This window comes from Xenopus tropicalis, chromosome 7 (assembly GCF_000004195.4).
Source record: "Xenopus tropicalis strain Nigerian chromosome 7, UCB_Xtro_10.0, whole genome shotgun sequence".
NCBI lineage: Eukaryota > Metazoa > Chordata > Amphibia > Anura > Pipidae > Xenopus > Xenopus tropicalis.
Window position 1 is genome coordinate 101,657,555 of NC_030683.2, and position 17,919 is coordinate 101,675,473.

Genomic DNA, 17,919 nt, shown 5'->3' on the forward strand with positions numbered 1-17,919 from the left:
CAGAACAGTATCATTTCAATGGTAGGTTTATTTTAACAGTGGCAGATAGCACATCAAAAGGAAAATCGAAAAAATAACTTTAAATAAAAGATAGCAACTGATTTGCATTTCATTGAGTGAAATAAGTGTTTGAACCCTCTAACAAAAAAAGACTTAATACTTAGTGGAAAAACCCTTGTTTGCAAGCACAGAGGTCAAACGTTTCTTGTAATTGATGACCAAGTTTGCGCACATTTTAGGAGGAATGTTGGTCCACTCCTCTTTGCAGATCATCTCTAAATCCCTAAGGTTTCTGTCTCTGTGCAACTCTGAGCTTGAGCTCCCTCCATAGGTTTTCTATTGGATTAAGGTCCGGAGACTGACTAGGCCACTCCATGACCTTAATGTGCTTCTTCTTGAGCCACTCCTTTGTTGCCTTTGCTGTATGTTTTGGGTCATTGTCGTGCTGGAACACCCATCCACGACCCATTTTCAGTTTCCTGGCAGAGGGAAGGAGGTTGTCGTTCAGGATTTCACGATACATGGCTCCGTCCATTTTCCCGTTAATGCGAATAAGTTGTCCTGTGCCCTTAGCAGAAAAACACCCCCAAAGCAAAATGTTTTCACCCCCATGCTTGACGGCGGGGACGGTGTTTTGGGGGTCATAGGCAGCATTTTTCTTCCTCCAAACACAGCGAGTTGAGTTAATGCCAAAGAGCTCTATTTTGGTCTCATCAGACCACAGCGCCTTCTCCCAGTCACTCACAGAATCATTCAGGTGTTCATTGGCAAACTTCAGACAGGCCTGCACATGTGCCTTCTTGAACAGGGGGACCTTGCGAGCCCTGCAGGATTATAATCCATTGCGGTGTAATGTGTTTCCAATGGTTTTCTTGGTGACTGTGGTCCCTGCTAATTTGAGGTCATTAACTAACGCCTCCCGTGTAGTTCTAGGATGCTTTTTCACCTTTCTCAGAATCATTGACACCCCACGAGGTGAGATCTTGCGTGGAGCCCCAGAGCGAGGTCGATTGATGGTCATTTTGTGCTCCTTCCATTTTCGAACAATCGCACCAACAGTTGTCACCTTCTCTCCCAGCTTCTTGCTAATGGTTTTGTAGCCCATTCCAGCCTTGTGCAGGTCTACAATTTTGTCTCTGACATCCTTGGACAGCTCTTTGGTCTTTCCCATGTTGGAGAGTTTGGAGTCTGCTTGATTGATTGATTCTGTGGACAGGTGTCTTTTATACAGGTGACTAGTTAAGACAGGTGTCCTTAATGAGGTGGACTAATTGAGTAGAAGTGTCTAACCACTCTGTGGGAGCCAGAACTCTTAATGGTTGGTAGGGGTTCAAAAACTTATTACACTCAATGAAATGCAAATCAGTTGCTATCTTTTATTTAAAGTTATTTTTTCGATTTTCCTTTTGATGTGCTATCTGCCACTGTTAAAATAAACCTACCATTGAAATGATACTGTTCTGAGACTTTTCATTTCTTTGTCATTGAACAAACTTACAAAATCAGTGAGGGGTCAAATAATTATTTCCTCCACTGTATATGGTTTATGTATGTGAGTGTATAGATAGGTCAGTGTGGGTCTGTATGTGAGTGTATAGATAGGTCAGTATGGGTCTGTATGTGAGTGTATAGATAGGTCAGTATGGGTCTGTATGTGAGTGTATAGATAGGTCAGTATGGGTCTGTATGTGAGTGTATAGATAGGTCAGTATGGGTCTGTATGTGAGTGTATAGATAGGTCAGTGTGGGTCTGTATGTGAGTGTATAGATAGGTCAGTGTGGGTCTGTATGTGAGTGGATAGATAGGTCAGTATTGGTCTGTATGTGAGTGTATAGATAGGTCAGTGTGGGTCTGTATGTGAGTGGATAGATAGGTCAGTATGGGTCTGTATGTGAGTGTATAGATAGGTCAGTGTGGGTCTGTATGTGAGTGGATAGATAGGTCAGTATGGGTCTGTATGTGAGTGTATAGATAGGTCAGTGTGGGTCTGTATGTGAGTGGATAGATAGGTCAGTATGGGTCTGTATGTGAGTGTATAGATAGGTCAGTATGGGTCTATATGTGAGTGTATAGATAGGTCAGTATGGGTCTGTATGTGAGTGTATAGATAGGTCAGTATGGGTCTGTATGTGAGTGTATAGATAGGTCAGTGTGGGTCTGTATGTGAGTGTATAGATAGGTCAGTGTGGGTCTGTATGTGAGTGGATAGATAGGTCAGTATGGGTCTGTATGTGAGTGTATAGATAGGTCAGTGTGGGTCTGTATGTGAGTGGATAGATAGGTCAGTATGGGTCTGTATGTGAGTGTATAGATAGGTCAGTATGGGTCTGTATGTGAGTGTATAGATAGGTCAGTGTGGGTCTGTATGTGAGTGGATAGATAGGTCAGTATGGGTCTGTATGTGAGTGTATAGATAGGTCAGTGTGGGTCTGTATGTGAGTGGATAGATAGGTCAGTATGGGTCTGTATGTGAGTGTATAGATAGGTCAGTGTGGGTCTGTATGTGAGTGGATAGATAGGTCAGTATGGGTCTGTATGTGAGTGTATAGATAGGTCAGTATGGGTCTATATGTGAGTGTATAGATAGGTCAGTATGGGTCTGTATGTGAGTGTATAGATAGGTCATTATGGGTTTATGTATGTGAGTTTATAGATAGGTCAGTATGGGTCTATATGTGAGTGTATAGATAGGTCAGTGTGGGTCTGTATGTGAGTGGATAGATAGGTCAGTATGGGTCTGTATGTGAGTGTATAGATAGGTCAGTGTGGGTCTGTATGTGAGTGGATAGATAGGTCAGTATGGGTCTGTATGTGAGTGTATAGATAGGTCAGTATGGGTCTATATGTGAGTGTATAGATAGGTCAGTATGGGTCTGTATGTGAGTGTATAGATAGGTCAGTATGGGTCTGTATGTGAGTGGATAGATAGGTCAGTATGGGTCTGTATGTGAGTGGATAGATAGGTCATTATGGGTTTATGTATGTGAGTTTATAGATAGGTCATTATAGGTTTGTGGGTGCTGTGTTTACTTGGAAGGACTCTGGTCTTTTTTCAACCCTATGTAACTATGTAGGTCCATATGCTCTCTCTAAAAATAAAAACTTATAGCCCATTTATTATCTGTTATTATTATCTATAAGTCACCTAATGGCACAAATCTGATGACAATTGTTTTTCCCACCAGAGGTATGGGCTACCAGTTCTTACTTCTTAAAGAACACCAGTGCTAAACAGGCAGGGGATGAGCCAGAATTGTAGGCAACAGGAATCCAGGAAAAGGCATACACATAGGAACAAGGTAACAGGGACCTATGTTTAGAAAAGTACAGGAAAAAGAGTTTAAGTTTTTGGCTAATGCCACACAGGGCTAATTCTCAGCCGACAGTTAAACATGGGCAGAGAAACAGAGCCTACCCTGGTCTAAGTCTTTACCTGTGCAGGCACACAAAGTGGATCTTAGCTTTGAAATGTATACTTTTGCATTTAGGGGCCAAAACCTGATCTGTGTGCCTACATCTAGGCCCATGCAATGGCGCCAGGGGCAGGCACAGTGAAAATCTGATGCTAGTGTAGGGGCTGAGAATTTACCCCATCTGACATTAGCCTTTAAATGCAAGGCAGTGGGTGATCTCTATCATGATCTATACTTGCTGGACATTCATTGTGCTGCTGATCCGAACTTGGCAGAACTAGGAACATGGACTGCAATGCACTACAGACAGCCTGCCTGTTTAGAGCAGCAGCAAGATTGGGAAGACCCTGAGTACAAGGATCTGGGTTCAAGCCCCAAGGCAGCCTCCATGTTACTGTATCTTCTTAAAGAGTAAAGGATGGGATAAATACATGGGCAGATTTCTGCTGCCAATTTGCGTTCTTCAGACCTGTGTATGGGCACCCCTGAGGGGCCTACCTGACCTTAAATTGTCCAGATCTTGATCAGGCAGGTTTGATTTTCCCGTTGGATTGGGAACCGTATCAGCTTGTGATGTGGTCTTTGGTCCGATGGCACATATACCTGCCATTTTAATTTAATCATTTGACCCTAGGGCCTTAGATGGGCATATTGGGAGAAAGATCTCTCGCCAAACGAGTGGATCTTAGCGCATATGGCTACCTTTAGGCATTGTCTCTAGCATTTTGATCTGGTCCATTAAATCCTTAACAAACAATCAGTTGCTTCCAGCAGCATATCCTGGTGTAGCATAATAAAAGGCATTTTATTGGGTGCCAGTCACTCACTGAACCATGCCACAATTTTATAGTGTGTCTACATATCCCCTAAATAAGATATTAAACAAAAGGGATAAGTCTCTGGATTATATTCTATTCTTCCATAGTCCCATTTTAAAATGTTAGCAAGCCAGAGAGAAAGATGTCAGAGACTCAGTCCTGTTAGAACATATTGCATACGTAGCATTTATTTGCCTCGTGTGTGCGTGCATATGAGTTACAAAACACAAGGACATACCATACCTGGTGTTGTCACCTTAAGCCTAGATGTGCCCTCTGCAACTATACTGCTGTGTGTGCCAGACTGCACAGCGTATGAGCCGCCATCCAGCCATGCCTAACTAGATACACGGATTTCTAATTACACAGCCAGGAACATGCATGAAATTATAACACTACATTATTTCCGCATTGCTCTGTCGCTGTCACTGTGAAATGTCTAGCCTTTAGCTTCCAAGTGCGCAGCAATCTGTTGGGGCCACGTGTAGGCCATGCTTGGCAGACAAAACATTGACAGATGCCATGGAACTACTGTGTTATTCTTTGCCTATGGCATCTGGCCTACTAAATGCTTTCCAGGATTTGGGAGTGTCGAGCAGCCTTTGCAGATGTCATGGTCACACACAAGAACAGCCACCCTTACATATAGTTTCATAGTGACATGACATTACAAAATACATCATTACATAACCAAATACATGGATAAACCTTACTAGGCCCTTATTTATAGGCCACTACAATGTTGGATATAGTTCTGCTGCACCATCAATGAAAGTATGCAGTAAAAGCAGCTACTTCATATTCTTGAGAGTGACTGTTGGCAATGTTGTTTCCTTAACCACTGTGTATTTTCATTGTTCTGCCATTGTAGAAATGTAATTATGGAAAGAATTTGGAAATATACCAATAAATGCCTAGTACTAAAGCTAAAACACTAATGTGCTGCTAATACAAGGTATATTTAGTATCATTAGCACAGCTAGAACAGAACCCTTTTTACACTGCAACTGACCAAGCATTCAGCCCAAGGTTTTCTTTTGCATGCTGTGCTTATGTTGTTTCTTTGACACCAACTGAATCTTGGGCAAGAGGAGGGCATTTAAGAGAGATCCCATGCCCTTATAATGCCCTGTATAATGATGTGGATGCAAACTAACTAAGCAGAGTATGTACATGTTTATATATCTTACTCGACAACAGTAATGTACCAGCTGCTGTTTTTCCACAGACAAAAGCTGTAAAATACATGTAAAATATGTTGTAAAGTAAGTTGGGTAGTATATTGGGTACACTGAATTGTTTTACAGTATGGCCTATGTAACTGCCTGCAAAAGGACTGAGGATTTGGCACTGGTACAAGGGAGCTGGAGAACTAGTCCTTAGGCCAGCTCTACAGACACACATCTCTTGTACAGTTTAGCCTGTTTCCAACAGTACGGCACAAATCCATTTGCAAGTACAGGTATGGGATCCATTATCTAGAAAATGCTTATCCAGAAAGCCTCGAATAACTGGAAGGCCAACTCCCTGTAATAATAAAACAGTACTTTGTACTTAATCATTGCTAAGATATAATTAATCCTCATTGGAGGCAAAACAATCCTATTGGGGTTAATTACTGTTAATTAAATGTTTTCCTAGTAGACTTGAAAACTCTATGATTATATATACAAATTCAAATATCAATAAGTAAACCTTCACTTATTTCTAAGCTTTCTAAATAATGGATCCCAGACCTGTAATTAAAGTCAGCATTAGTCCTAATAACACTGAACTAACAGATTAAAGTCAACTACTTTTATATGTAAAATGAACTAGATAAAAATAATAATGTTATAGTAAATAAATAATTGTATTTGTACTTCAGCTTTAAAAGCCTTTCCTATGTTTGAGTTTGATGCAGAATTTTTTTGAAGGGTTGCTCCCAGGCAATACAACTGCTTTTTACTATCATCTCTGCTAAATGTAAAAGTGTTTCCATTTGCTACCAGCCGGTATCTGTGGGACCCTCAGTGGGCACCCCCCAGCCAGAGTTTATCCATTTTTTCCTGCCAGTGCAAGTGCTGGAGGTCGCAATATGATATTGAATTTGGCAATAGTTTTAATGGTCTGACATATAAGGGGTACAAGGTCTCATAACCAATAGCAGCGGATTAGCTGGTAGCGTTCTGTTGGCCCAGGGAAAGTGTCATCTGGGTTCTCACCTCATCCCATGACAGAAATGCCCCTGTGTACACTCCCCCCCCCCCCATAATTGTGGAGGAGCTCAAGTTTGCACATCCCATAAAGTAAGTACCCTTGGGAAGGACTTTAAAAGTAGTCTGAAATCTAAAAAGAGAAAAGTGTAAAAGTGTAAATCATGTACTTTAGTCATAAGGCTGCTTAGAATGCTTAGATTTCTATTTCACGTGTTCCATGTACACAGTGCAATTTATTGTGTTTAGTGGGAATGTGCAGTTTTTTATTATTGTATTAGTTATTCCCAATAATGTCACAAGTGGGGACAGAACAAACATATAGGGGCACACAAAACTACATGAAAACAATTAGAAGGATATCCATGTTTCTAGAATAGCACAGGAGCCCCAGAATGAAGATGCATTATTATGTGAATGTATTTGGTATTTCATTGTTCTATATGTCATTTTTTTTCTAATAGCTGATTTTCTAATAGCTGCAAGTTTTGTACAGATGCAACAATTTCTTTCTTTCGCTATCCCAGGATGCTTTTAGTGGTCTCATACAGTCATAAACTGACAATAGCAATAAGCACGGGGGTTAAATACCTATGCAAGATGATTGGCACTACTAGTAATTACAGGTACAATTTGCAGTCAATCCAGACAACCAGTAATCTGTTGGAATTAATTGTTTTAATGCAGTTAACACACTTTAAAGGAGAAGGAAAGGCTAATATAGAGTTTATCTCAAGTTGCAGGCATACCTTTAGTTGTCTCAATAGTGCCCTTAAGTCTCCCCATATTTCACCTGTTCAGAAGCCAAACAGGAAGAAAAAACGCTGAGCTGTGTAAAGAAAGTTCCCATAATGCCTCACTCCTGCACCGAGACAGAGACCATGTGAACATGCTCAGTTTGTAAGACTATGGGGGATATTTATTAATGCACGAATGCTCCGAGCGTATTTTATGCGTCAATTTCGTATCTTTCGCGACTTTTTCGTACTTTGCACATACAAAATTTGTGCGACAAAATCGTATTGTTGCGCCGAGTACGAAAGTTTCAGATTCATTTATCATGACTTTCCTTGGGCCAGGTTGGAGCTGCAGAGTGCCATTGAGCCCTATGGGAGACTTTCCTTGGGCCGGGTTGGAGCTGCAGAGTGCCATTGAGCCCTATGGGAGACTTTCCTTGGGCCAGGTTGGAGCTGCAGAGTGCCATTGAGCCCTATGGGAGACTTTCCTTGGGCCGGGTTGGAGCTGCAGAGTGCCATTGAGTCCTATGGGAGACTTTCCTTGGGCCGGGTTGGAGCTGCAGAGTGCCATTGAGCCCTATGGGAGACTTTCCTTGGGCCGGGTTGGAGCTGCAGAGTGCCATTGAGCCCTATGGGAGACTTTCCTTGGGCCGGGTTGGAGCTGCAGAGTGCCATTGAGCCCTATGGGAGACTTTCCTTGGGCCAGGTTGGAGCTGCAGAGTGCCATTGAGCCCTATGGGAGACTTTCCTTGGGCCAGGTTGGAGCTGCAGAGTGCCATTGAGTCCTATGGGAGACTTCCAAAATCATGCACAGAAGGATCAAAGTCGTTTACAGTCGTTCGATATGAAAATTTTGGATCGCCAATACGATATTATTGCAACTAATACAATTTTTTTGCAGGCATTTTCGTGATATTTGCGATCTTCAGAAATTATCGTATCCAATCCGAATTTTTCCCATTCGGAATTCGAACTCGTGATTTTATGAATGTGCCCCTATGAGTCAGCTTCCTGCTGATTGGCTCAGATCCATATTCCTAAGGGGGGGAGTGAGTTCTTAGCATTCTTGAGGGAGGGGGGAGCAGGAGAGGGGAAAGAGCAGAAAGCTGCGTATCTCTGGCACATGAATTACAGACACAACAAATCTTTTGATAGAGAAGTCAGTGCAGCATTTCTGTGAGTGCTTATGGCTGTATTTACATAGAGCTTTCTGATAAAGCTTACCTAGTTTTTAACTGTTCTTTCTACTTTAAACAGATTACTGACAGAATAAACCCATAGCCCTATACCTTTGGGGTATATTTATCATGCTGTGTAAAAAGTGGAGTGAAGCATTAACGGTGATGTTGCCCAGGGCAACCAATCAGCAATTAGATTTCAACAGTTAGAAAATCTAAGCAAAGCATCTGATTGGCTGCTATAAACAACATCACTGGTAATATTACTGTGTACATCTGTTTGTGGGGATAGTAGATAGTAGGATGTCAGATTTGGTGATGGGTCCTCAGAGGCCTTGGCTGACTTGTCATCATAGTGAGGAGTGTGACAGAAGTGGGTGCTTGGGGGGAATGAGTGTAGGTGAGTGCTCCTTTCCTGTAGGATTGATAGCTGATATGGGTGACATGTTGTATTTGCATAATGAATGTGTTTGAGTCAAATCCAGGAACCCATGGACTGTAGTTTTTACTTTACATACATGCCATAATCATATTAACACATGTAAATGTATTTTTTTAATCAGGGCTTTAGACCAGAATTAATAGCCTCTGTAGGGTTGAAATGGTTAAGTCAAACTGCAGTTTTGCCAGGAACAATAATAATACCATCACATGCAAACCCTTTCAGTTATAAAGAAAAGTCCCTAAAATACATGCGGTTTCATCACTGAGCAAAGGTTTGTTCAGACATGGAAAAAAACAAGTAATTCTTATAGTGGAACGCACGATAACCACATAATGTAGCCATTAAATAGCTAGCAAGATGGTTGGAAAGACGTGGTTGTACTAGTTTGTATTTCATTGGATACAAATTTCATTAATGACACAATACAAGCATTGGTTCTGGCAAAGCAAAAAAACTATCCCATCATCAGAAGAGGCACACAAGCATTCCCAGCAGCCACAGCCAACTGCTAGCTATCAAAGGATGCTGGGAAATAATTTCCAACAGCTGTAGAGTGGCTAGCATAGGGTGTTTATGGGGGTGCTTTCAAGCTACAATTATTTGTTATGCAAAGAAATAGCACTCGTTAAGAGGATGTTTACATTATTGCTTTTGTAAAAATGGAATTCCAAAAATTGCATTGGGGATCATTAAAAATGTAAGTAGAGCATTAAGGAAAATAAAGATGTATCATGCAGGGAGGCAGCATGCCAAAATGCCATTAACTTCTCTCGTAGTTTGGGAATTTCGTTCTCATGCAACATAAAGCTGAGCACTGTGTATAGTTTGCTTCATGTTACGATTTAATCCATTGTATAGCATCTGGCAATATTTTATCCTGTAGTAATAAGAGCTTTCTCAACAACATATATTAGATTTGTCTAGGGTAACCCATTTCCTGTATGTTTATGCAATGCAACCAGGGAAGGCAGCTTTTGGCATTATAGCTATTGTATTGCTACACTAATGCTCCCAGCATCCTTCCTTTATGAGATACCGGAAACTAGCTGGAGTACTAACGGCCTACCTATCTATGCAACATGCTATAGTTAAAGTGCAATATCAATGTGCAAAGTTACAAACCTTTTTGTACCCTACCCCACACTGCACCCAGATACAGTAGGTGCAGGTCTAAGGAGCACAAAGACCTTTGCCTCCACAATGAGGACACTGATGCCTGTGTTCTATTCACAAGGGGCAGTTGGGGAGATTTTGCTTCCCTTAGTACTTACTTTACTCACTGCATGAGTAAATGACTGCAATTGCAGGTGATTAAGCAGACTTTGCCATTGCAGGGGGCCTGGACTGAGGGGACTGCTTCCCCTATAGCAGGGATTCCCAACCTATTTTACTTGTGAGCCGCACACAGATGTAAATAGTCTTGGTGAGCCACACAAGCATGCCAAACGTTATTTGGGGATGCCACATAAGGGCTGTGATTGGCATGATTTGGTATCCCCATGTGGACAGCTGGCCTGTAGGAGGCTCTGCTTGGAGTAAAACTGTGTCTTTATGCTTCCAAAACTTGCCTGCAAGCCAGAAATGTAAAAATGGGCACCTAATTTGATCCACAAATGACATTTCATAGGGCACTGCAAACTTACCATGCTGAAATGCAAAGACCTTTATGTTATGTGTTAAACACCTTCAATGTAAACCCTGTGCAGATGTGCAAAACAGCTGATGCAAATTCCCCACAGCTGAAAGCTGTGTACATGTCTGGAAATATATTTGCTAAGCCTCATAGGTGAATGATTTATCCACTTTACCCAACAGCGTATTAAGGTAATGAGATCAACAGTCTTGTTCTATGTGATTCAGTAACTTAATCCATTGCCGTCTTTAGAAATCAGTCAAAACGCAACCCTCTATCAAAATCCATTAAAAAATGTAGAAAGTGTTGCCATTTCTTATTTATGGTCATAGTCATAATCCTGATCTCCTTCATAATTCAGGGATGATGCTAGGGGTCTGGAAAATACATTTGCTGTTCATAATATTTAGACAAAATTGGATTAATACATTCCAGATTGCAGAAGTTACGAAATTAATTTAAAACATCTCAGTAGCAGTCATTTGAAATAATGCCTTTCTGCTCCATAGCAAAATATGCTAACCATTATTTGACTTTATTAAGTCATCTGCTTCCCCAGAAAGATTTTCAGTGTGTTCCAAATAGTTTGCTGTACAGTAAAGACACACATTCATGTGCTGGAACAGAGATATGGACAGAGACTTTAGAGGACAGGTATATGGGTTTTCATGTACAAGATAGGGCAGTACTGATATTTTAAGGGTGTCTTAGTTTTTAATATACAACTGAGAGAAAAAAGGATAATCTAGTATAGCATTATAGTATACAGCTTATTAGTAAGACATTGGCAGCGAATACTTCAGGTTTCAAGCAGTGATCAAGGTACATAAATAGTATTTTGATCTTAATGGAGAATGATATACATCAATAGACAGTAAACAAAATAACAATAAAATTATTTAATAAAATAGCAATAGTTATTAACAAATAAGCAATTTAAATAGGATAGTGCTATGTTGTGTTTATGATATGACATCTATCCAGACCCTCCAGATTTCCCCATATTTGTATGGGGCTAACTTGGGTCAAGTATGTAAATTGTATTAGATGCTTAAGTTCCTGACTCTAGAAACACAGGGTTTTTGGAGCCAACCACTAAGTTTTTTGGGCTATAAAATAGCATATATAAAAATATATTGCTATATATATAAAATATATTACAGGGTAGATGTTTCATAGAGTGGAACTAAGTTGAAAAGATATTTTGCAAACCAACCAATAAAATGTCCACTGTCCATGGTGCTGCATATCTGCCCTTACTACAGCATTGGGTGAAGGACACTGTTTGGTGAACTACACATGATAAAAAATACAGCATAAGTTAAATGATAAAAAAGTGAAAAGTGTATGTGGTAGAGAGGTCTGAACTAAGTTGCAGAGATAAACGTATTGCACTATTGTAAGTACTTATCAGACGCTAATGTAATTAACTAAGTTATGTACTTGGGTACATTTACACAAATGCCAATGAACACAACAAATTGAGGTGTGTACAGAGGATGTGAAAACATTATTTAGTACATATTCTGAACCAGAGTGCCTCCAAGCACCTTTTGAATCCCTTGTGAAATATAATATATGAGCACATGGCTGAAAAGAAAATTAGAGAGCATGGCTGGCTGGGTATAAGTAGGTAGGAGTAACATCTATATGGGACATAGATTGGCCCCGTGGAATCTCTTTGAAAGGCAAACAATATTATCTTTTCATAGTAAAATAGGTTGTAGGCAAAGGCAAGACCAAAGTACAGGTCATTGGTCAAAACCAGGGAATTGAACAATGAGGAAAGGTACACTTGATAAAAAACTAGAAAAAAACTTAAATATCTCAACTCCCGTTGACTTCTACATGAACTCTCAAGCTTTTAGCTGCTGAATTTTTACATTCATGTTTTCAGGTTTTTTGCACTTTATAAATAGCAGACATTTGAGTTTTTGAACCATAATTAGAATGTTAGCGCAAAACACTGGAATCATGGAAAAAAATACAAATTCAAACTTTAATAACTCACCCCCTAAGTGTATTTTGCTTTTGCTGAATTTGATGTTCTGCAACAATGAAGATTATTTGTAAATTCCTTGAGAGAGCTAGGTGCCATCGGATTTTCTTTTAAATTTGTCTCGTCTAATGTATTGTACAAAGTAGAATAAACAATGAAACTACGGCAGACATCCAGCCTAAATAGACTTAGTTTGCAATGCACCCAAATATAACTGATGGTTCATATTAGCTGTACCGGATTGGAATTTACTTTGCACCATAAGAGCAAATAATAGGAAAAATTCAAAGTCATTTTGGAGCTTATGGTTTGGGAAGTTCATAAATACTGATAATTATGCATTTTGTTAATGAGTTCTAAGTACTGTATATCCTAATTCTCCTGACTTCATATTGTACTTAAATAAACACACATATGCCTCAACTAAATAGTTTTATTGCCATAATTGTTCATTGAGTGTTGTTTATAATGGTGATGGATCATGCAGCACGGGCATTCCTTGACTTAATCTGAGCTAAGTTGGCTGAATAAACTCATTAAACTTCTCCTGTAGTTGATCTACACAAAGTTATGGACTTCAGACAAATGTCCAGTGTTTTGCCTAGAAAAAGCAAAGATGCAGCCCTACATAAGATGAAAATGATTATCATACTTAAGTAATAGTATGTGAATACTATGTGAACATATTATATGTATATATGGGAATGTGAAGATAAAAGTCAATAGGATCGATTATGGGGCTGATTTATTATTGGCTGTTATTTTTTTTTAAGTAGTAATGATTGTTAGCGATTGGTAAAGACGTAAAATGGCAGTATTTACTGACACATACATGCCAGTTTAATAAGATCTTTTCTACGTCACTTATTAGGATATACTGTACATTATCTGTTGGTTATGTTTGGTCAAAGTGTATCGCTGTCCTTTAAAACTTAGTAGGCTGGTAAAATTTCTATTAAAGCTGCACAAGGCAATATTGGTTGTGGGCTGCATCTTGCCATATTCCAACTAAAGCCTGAAAAGGATACTGACACCAGGACCTGCATCTTCAGCTCCATAAGTGGTTCTGTGTTCCATAGTGTAATGGTTCATGACAAACTAGCAGGTCACAGCAAAAAAATCCAGTGTTTTATTTGCCCAAGTACATACAAAAACCAAGAGCAGGTCACAGACGGTAAAACCCAAAGAGATCTGTATCCTGCAGTAAAATAGCTGCTGGGAAATCATTTAGCATGCAAATTGGGTGTGGGTCAAATTAGTGAGCTGGTGCCTGCATGATGGCATGGGGGTTGTGGTTGTTTGACTGGCTAGAGTTGTCAGATAGCCCCACTCACCCCCCTCCACACACACACACCTGATGATACTCCTAGTTTTGGTAGCAAGGAAGCCTGGAAACTGGGATGGCAGGAGATTTTACAGCTGTTGGAATCTTCCACCCAGACTCCAATCATTGTAATACTAGTGACACGTGTATTCCGCTGGATGTGGCTTGCCACAACTGGCAAGTGTCGGACCTATGTGCCCTCCCCTGGGCCTCACTGCCATTACACCTCTTCCTATTTAATGGCAATCTTGTTCATTTTTGTGCCTTTATTTTAAACATAGTAATATGATTTTTCCACAGTTATATTCAAATGTTTTTCTCAAATTGTTTCTCCCACTTACTCTACTACAATATGCTACATCAGGGAGAGGTTAAATAGAGAACAGAGAATAGAGAACTTATGGGCCTTGGAGTTGCTCAGGATCATTGACTTTACTGTTGGCTCTGTGACAGTAGCTCTCTGTTATTAACACAGCCTGCACAGGGCCAGCGTTATCTGACAGTAAAAGCAGTCACATGACTATCAGAAATTACAAAGAAAGAGAAGGGCTTCACTGGCTTTAAATGGCCAGGTAACCACTGATGGAAAGATGGGTTACTTGCTTGGCATGCCCAGTCACTTTCCTGTAGCTTTTACTGAGTATAATGGCAATTTGAAGCTCTACCACAGCTGCTCGACCACAGTTTGGACATTCCTTTTTATAGGGCCTATCGTCAAAGTGATATTCGACATATCCTACATTCCCACATGTTTTCCATGTGTACTTTCCTAGCCCACCAGGAGAAAGAACTGTAATGAACTTATACATCAGTACTACTAACTAAATTTGCCTCGCAGCAGTAACCTATAGCAACTAATCAGCAACTAATTCTACCTGCTGATTGGTTGCCATGGGTTACTGCTCCTGGGCAAACTTGGCTTTAAGTACATCTATGATAAAATGTTTATTGTGTTTTTAACTCTATGAATTATAAGAATAGGAATTTTATTTGTGCAAAAACCTGCATAAATAAAAAAAAACCCTCAAACTTTTATGGAAGTCAAGCACATTTTAAAAGACCTGTTATATAGAAAACATGATAGCATAGAGAAAAAGCCAAGTGTGACATTAGCCTTAGGCGCATAGCTTACAGGGCGTATTCCCTGACAGTGGTTTTTACTTGTGAAGGTGCCACACCCAACCAAAGAGCCTGTTTTAATGGAAAGTGCTATGCCGGCTGGAAAACACAGGCAGAGAATACATACCATGTTCTATGAGTCTGAAGCCCGGTTTTAGTTTGAATGGCAGCCCTCACTTAAATGCTGCATTCTATCTCTCCTCTCATTTCTCACTTTTTCTTTAAAGGAGAAGGAAAGGTAAAATCAATGGGGGGTTCCAAAATGTTAGGCACCCCCTAGAGATTGTAATCGCTTATATTTTACTCCGGGCTGGTACTCTTGTTAGGGCTCTGGTACACCGGGAGATTAGTCGCCCGCGGCAAAACTCCCTGCTCGCGGGCGACTAATCTCCCCGTGTACCAGAGCCCTTAGGAGGAAACCACACCAGCCCCAGGTAGCTGTGGAAGAGTGATTCTCTGACTTCTTTCTTTGCACCCCTTGCACACGAGCAGTAGACTGACAAGAGTAATTTTTTTAGAAATGGAAAAATTTTATAAAATTGGAGTCTATGGGAGGTGGCCTTCTCTTAATACAGAGCTTTCTGAATAATAGGTTTCCGTATAACAGATCCAATTCTGGTACCAGTAAATATTTCTTCATATAAAACAGCTTTTGCTTTAGTTCTATTTTTCCTTACTCTCCAGGGAGTCAGGGATTTTATTGTGAGCACACAATTTAACATTTGTTTTTGTTTTGTTAGCAAGCTACCAGTTCTGTTGTTAATAAGCTAATTACAATTATTGTTCTATTTAGCTGTCTACTCGTGCTCTGTCGCCAATGGGGGATGTGAACATGACTGTGTGCAGGTTACAGTGGCACACTACCAATGTCGTTGCCGGCACAATTATCAGCTGAAAGAAGATGGCAAACATTGTGAATGTAAGTAGATGACGTGCCACCACATGCCAGGAAAATTTCTCTGGGCAGTAGTTACCGACCCAATTTGTTCTTTTAATAAGTTATGCATTAATTTAGAGAAGGCAAATACAACAGCCTGTGCTGCATAATGCCTTACAAAGCCTTTATATTAGAAAATAAGTCAAAGTGATGCCTAATTAAACATTTCTATTTAAATTAAGTTATTTTTTTAACCCTATCCATGCTGTCTGCCCTTGATGAGTTGCTGCTAAATGCACATCACAAATCAAACTCCAAAATGTAGACTATGACGCCAGCACAATGGTACTTTTATGTCAATAATGTAGTGTTCAATAACAAATTATTCCCAATGAAGTGACTCATGTTAACCAACCAGAAATTTGTTTTGATCAGTATATTGCTGGTATTGCACGATTTATATGCTGAGTAATGGAAGCAAATCTCTGATTGGCTACTATGGGATAGTACACTGTTTGTTATTGAGCTCCAGTATTTCTGGACTGTGAGGCTCCCTTGCAAATCTAGGGAAGCCAGGGTGCCAGAGTGATCTCCTTGATCCTTATGTTAGGTTAGGTGTTGGCTGCAATGAGAACTGCTGCTTAAAGCACTTACAGTTTTACCTGTAAATATGTCAGTCTTTCAGATCAACCATTCATACATTCTTTCTTCTTTAAGTTCATTTCTTTAAAGTTTTAATAAGAAAGAAATATAGAAATATTGTCTAGAAAAGATGGCAGACACCCTGACACTAATATACATTCTTTATTACTATGATCTACATATACAGTGACCAACCCATGTTCATCCAGAAATGGGGGCTGCATGCACCAGTGCAATAACGACGGGGGATTTGTTAGGTGTTCATGTCACCCAGGATACAGACTCTCAGTGGATGGCAAGTCGTGTGAAGGTACAGTATGCATTCCTAACTGCAGGCATTCTTTGCTTAAATATAACCATCTGGCCTAAACATTACTGGAGAGATTAGTACTGCAAGACCCCTTCGTGCTTTCTAATCAATGGCTATAAAATGTCTGCCAGGCCTAATAAGTGTTTTAAGCCTTGTTAAGTCTGCTCATAATGGCCTGGCTGTCAGCTAGTGTCTGCTGTGACTAATTTCTATGAACGCGATATACAGTCGCATACTCACAATGTTTGGAACAGGAAGCTTGGCGGGAGAAGGATTACATTTTCCTCTGTACTTAACTGATTTCAACATAAATTAGGGCTCAGTAAATTTCAGAGAGTACAGGAAAATGGCTTTCTCATACTTTCTGAGAAATGTGTACCGGTATTAGTAATCATTTTATTATATATGTGTGTTAAAGGGGAAATTTACACTACAATAACATCTCAGCTAAGCTTTCATGCATCCATGAATTTATTAGAAAGCTAGAATGAACAATGAAAATGTGAACATAAAGTTTAACTTACATTGTGGAGAGAGAGAGGCATAACAGAAACAAAAAAAAAAGACCAATTGCAATTTTCTTTAGATAACTTCCATCTGTTAAACTTTCCCTTTAAGAACTGTCAACAGACAGCTCTGTAACATGTCATTTGTGACTGTAAAGAATATATATTTAATTTCTTATGCAAATCATGCATGAATCACAGAATAAAGCTGCCCATTACTCCAAAGTGGTGTCCCTGTGGGAGCATTGTACATGTCCCCGCTCATGTAGTAGCATTCATGTTGTTTTTCATCATATACCAACCAAGTACCTATTTTTTGTATAGGGGTATTTCAAATGTCTTTTTATCTGGCCACTGGGCGTTCCACATATCCAGTAATACACAGTGATTTGGCCTACTACACAGATACTTTACTTCTGCCAGACTCTAATCCACATCCACATGCCAAGAATGGTTGTTAGCAGATAACATTTTTAATTTGCATAGACCATATATCATTCTGCAGTCTGTCATTTTTGAACCTCCAGTGTGCCATACTCTCCTTGGTTCTTGGGAAGAAAAACAATAAGACATAGTATATATTAAAGGACATGTAAAGCCTATATTTGCCTACAATGTTTATCAGTTGGGCATGTCACCCCCACCCAAATGGCATCATTTGTACTGCATATATCCCCTCTGCTTGCCAGCACCATCACATTCTCCTAAAGCAAATAGCAGCT

At 39.9% G+C, this 17,919-nt stretch overlaps 1 protein-coding gene across 2 annotated transcripts in view; it reads left to right on the forward strand.

Moving 5' to 3' along the window:
• The window catches only part of megf6 (multiple EGF-like-domains 6), a 256,246-nt gene that overhangs the window by 192,392 nt on the left and 45,935 nt on the right, over positions 1-17,919 (forward strand). For both annotated transcript variants that reach the window (XM_002933860.5, XM_004916199.4), the window contains 2 exons: positions 15,656-15,781; positions 16,569-16,691. In XM_002933860.5, the coding sequence (XP_002933906.3) occupies positions 15,656-15,781; positions 16,569-16,691 (249 nt within the window). The remainder of the gene's footprint in view (positions 1-15,655; positions 15,782-16,568; positions 16,692-17,919) is intronic.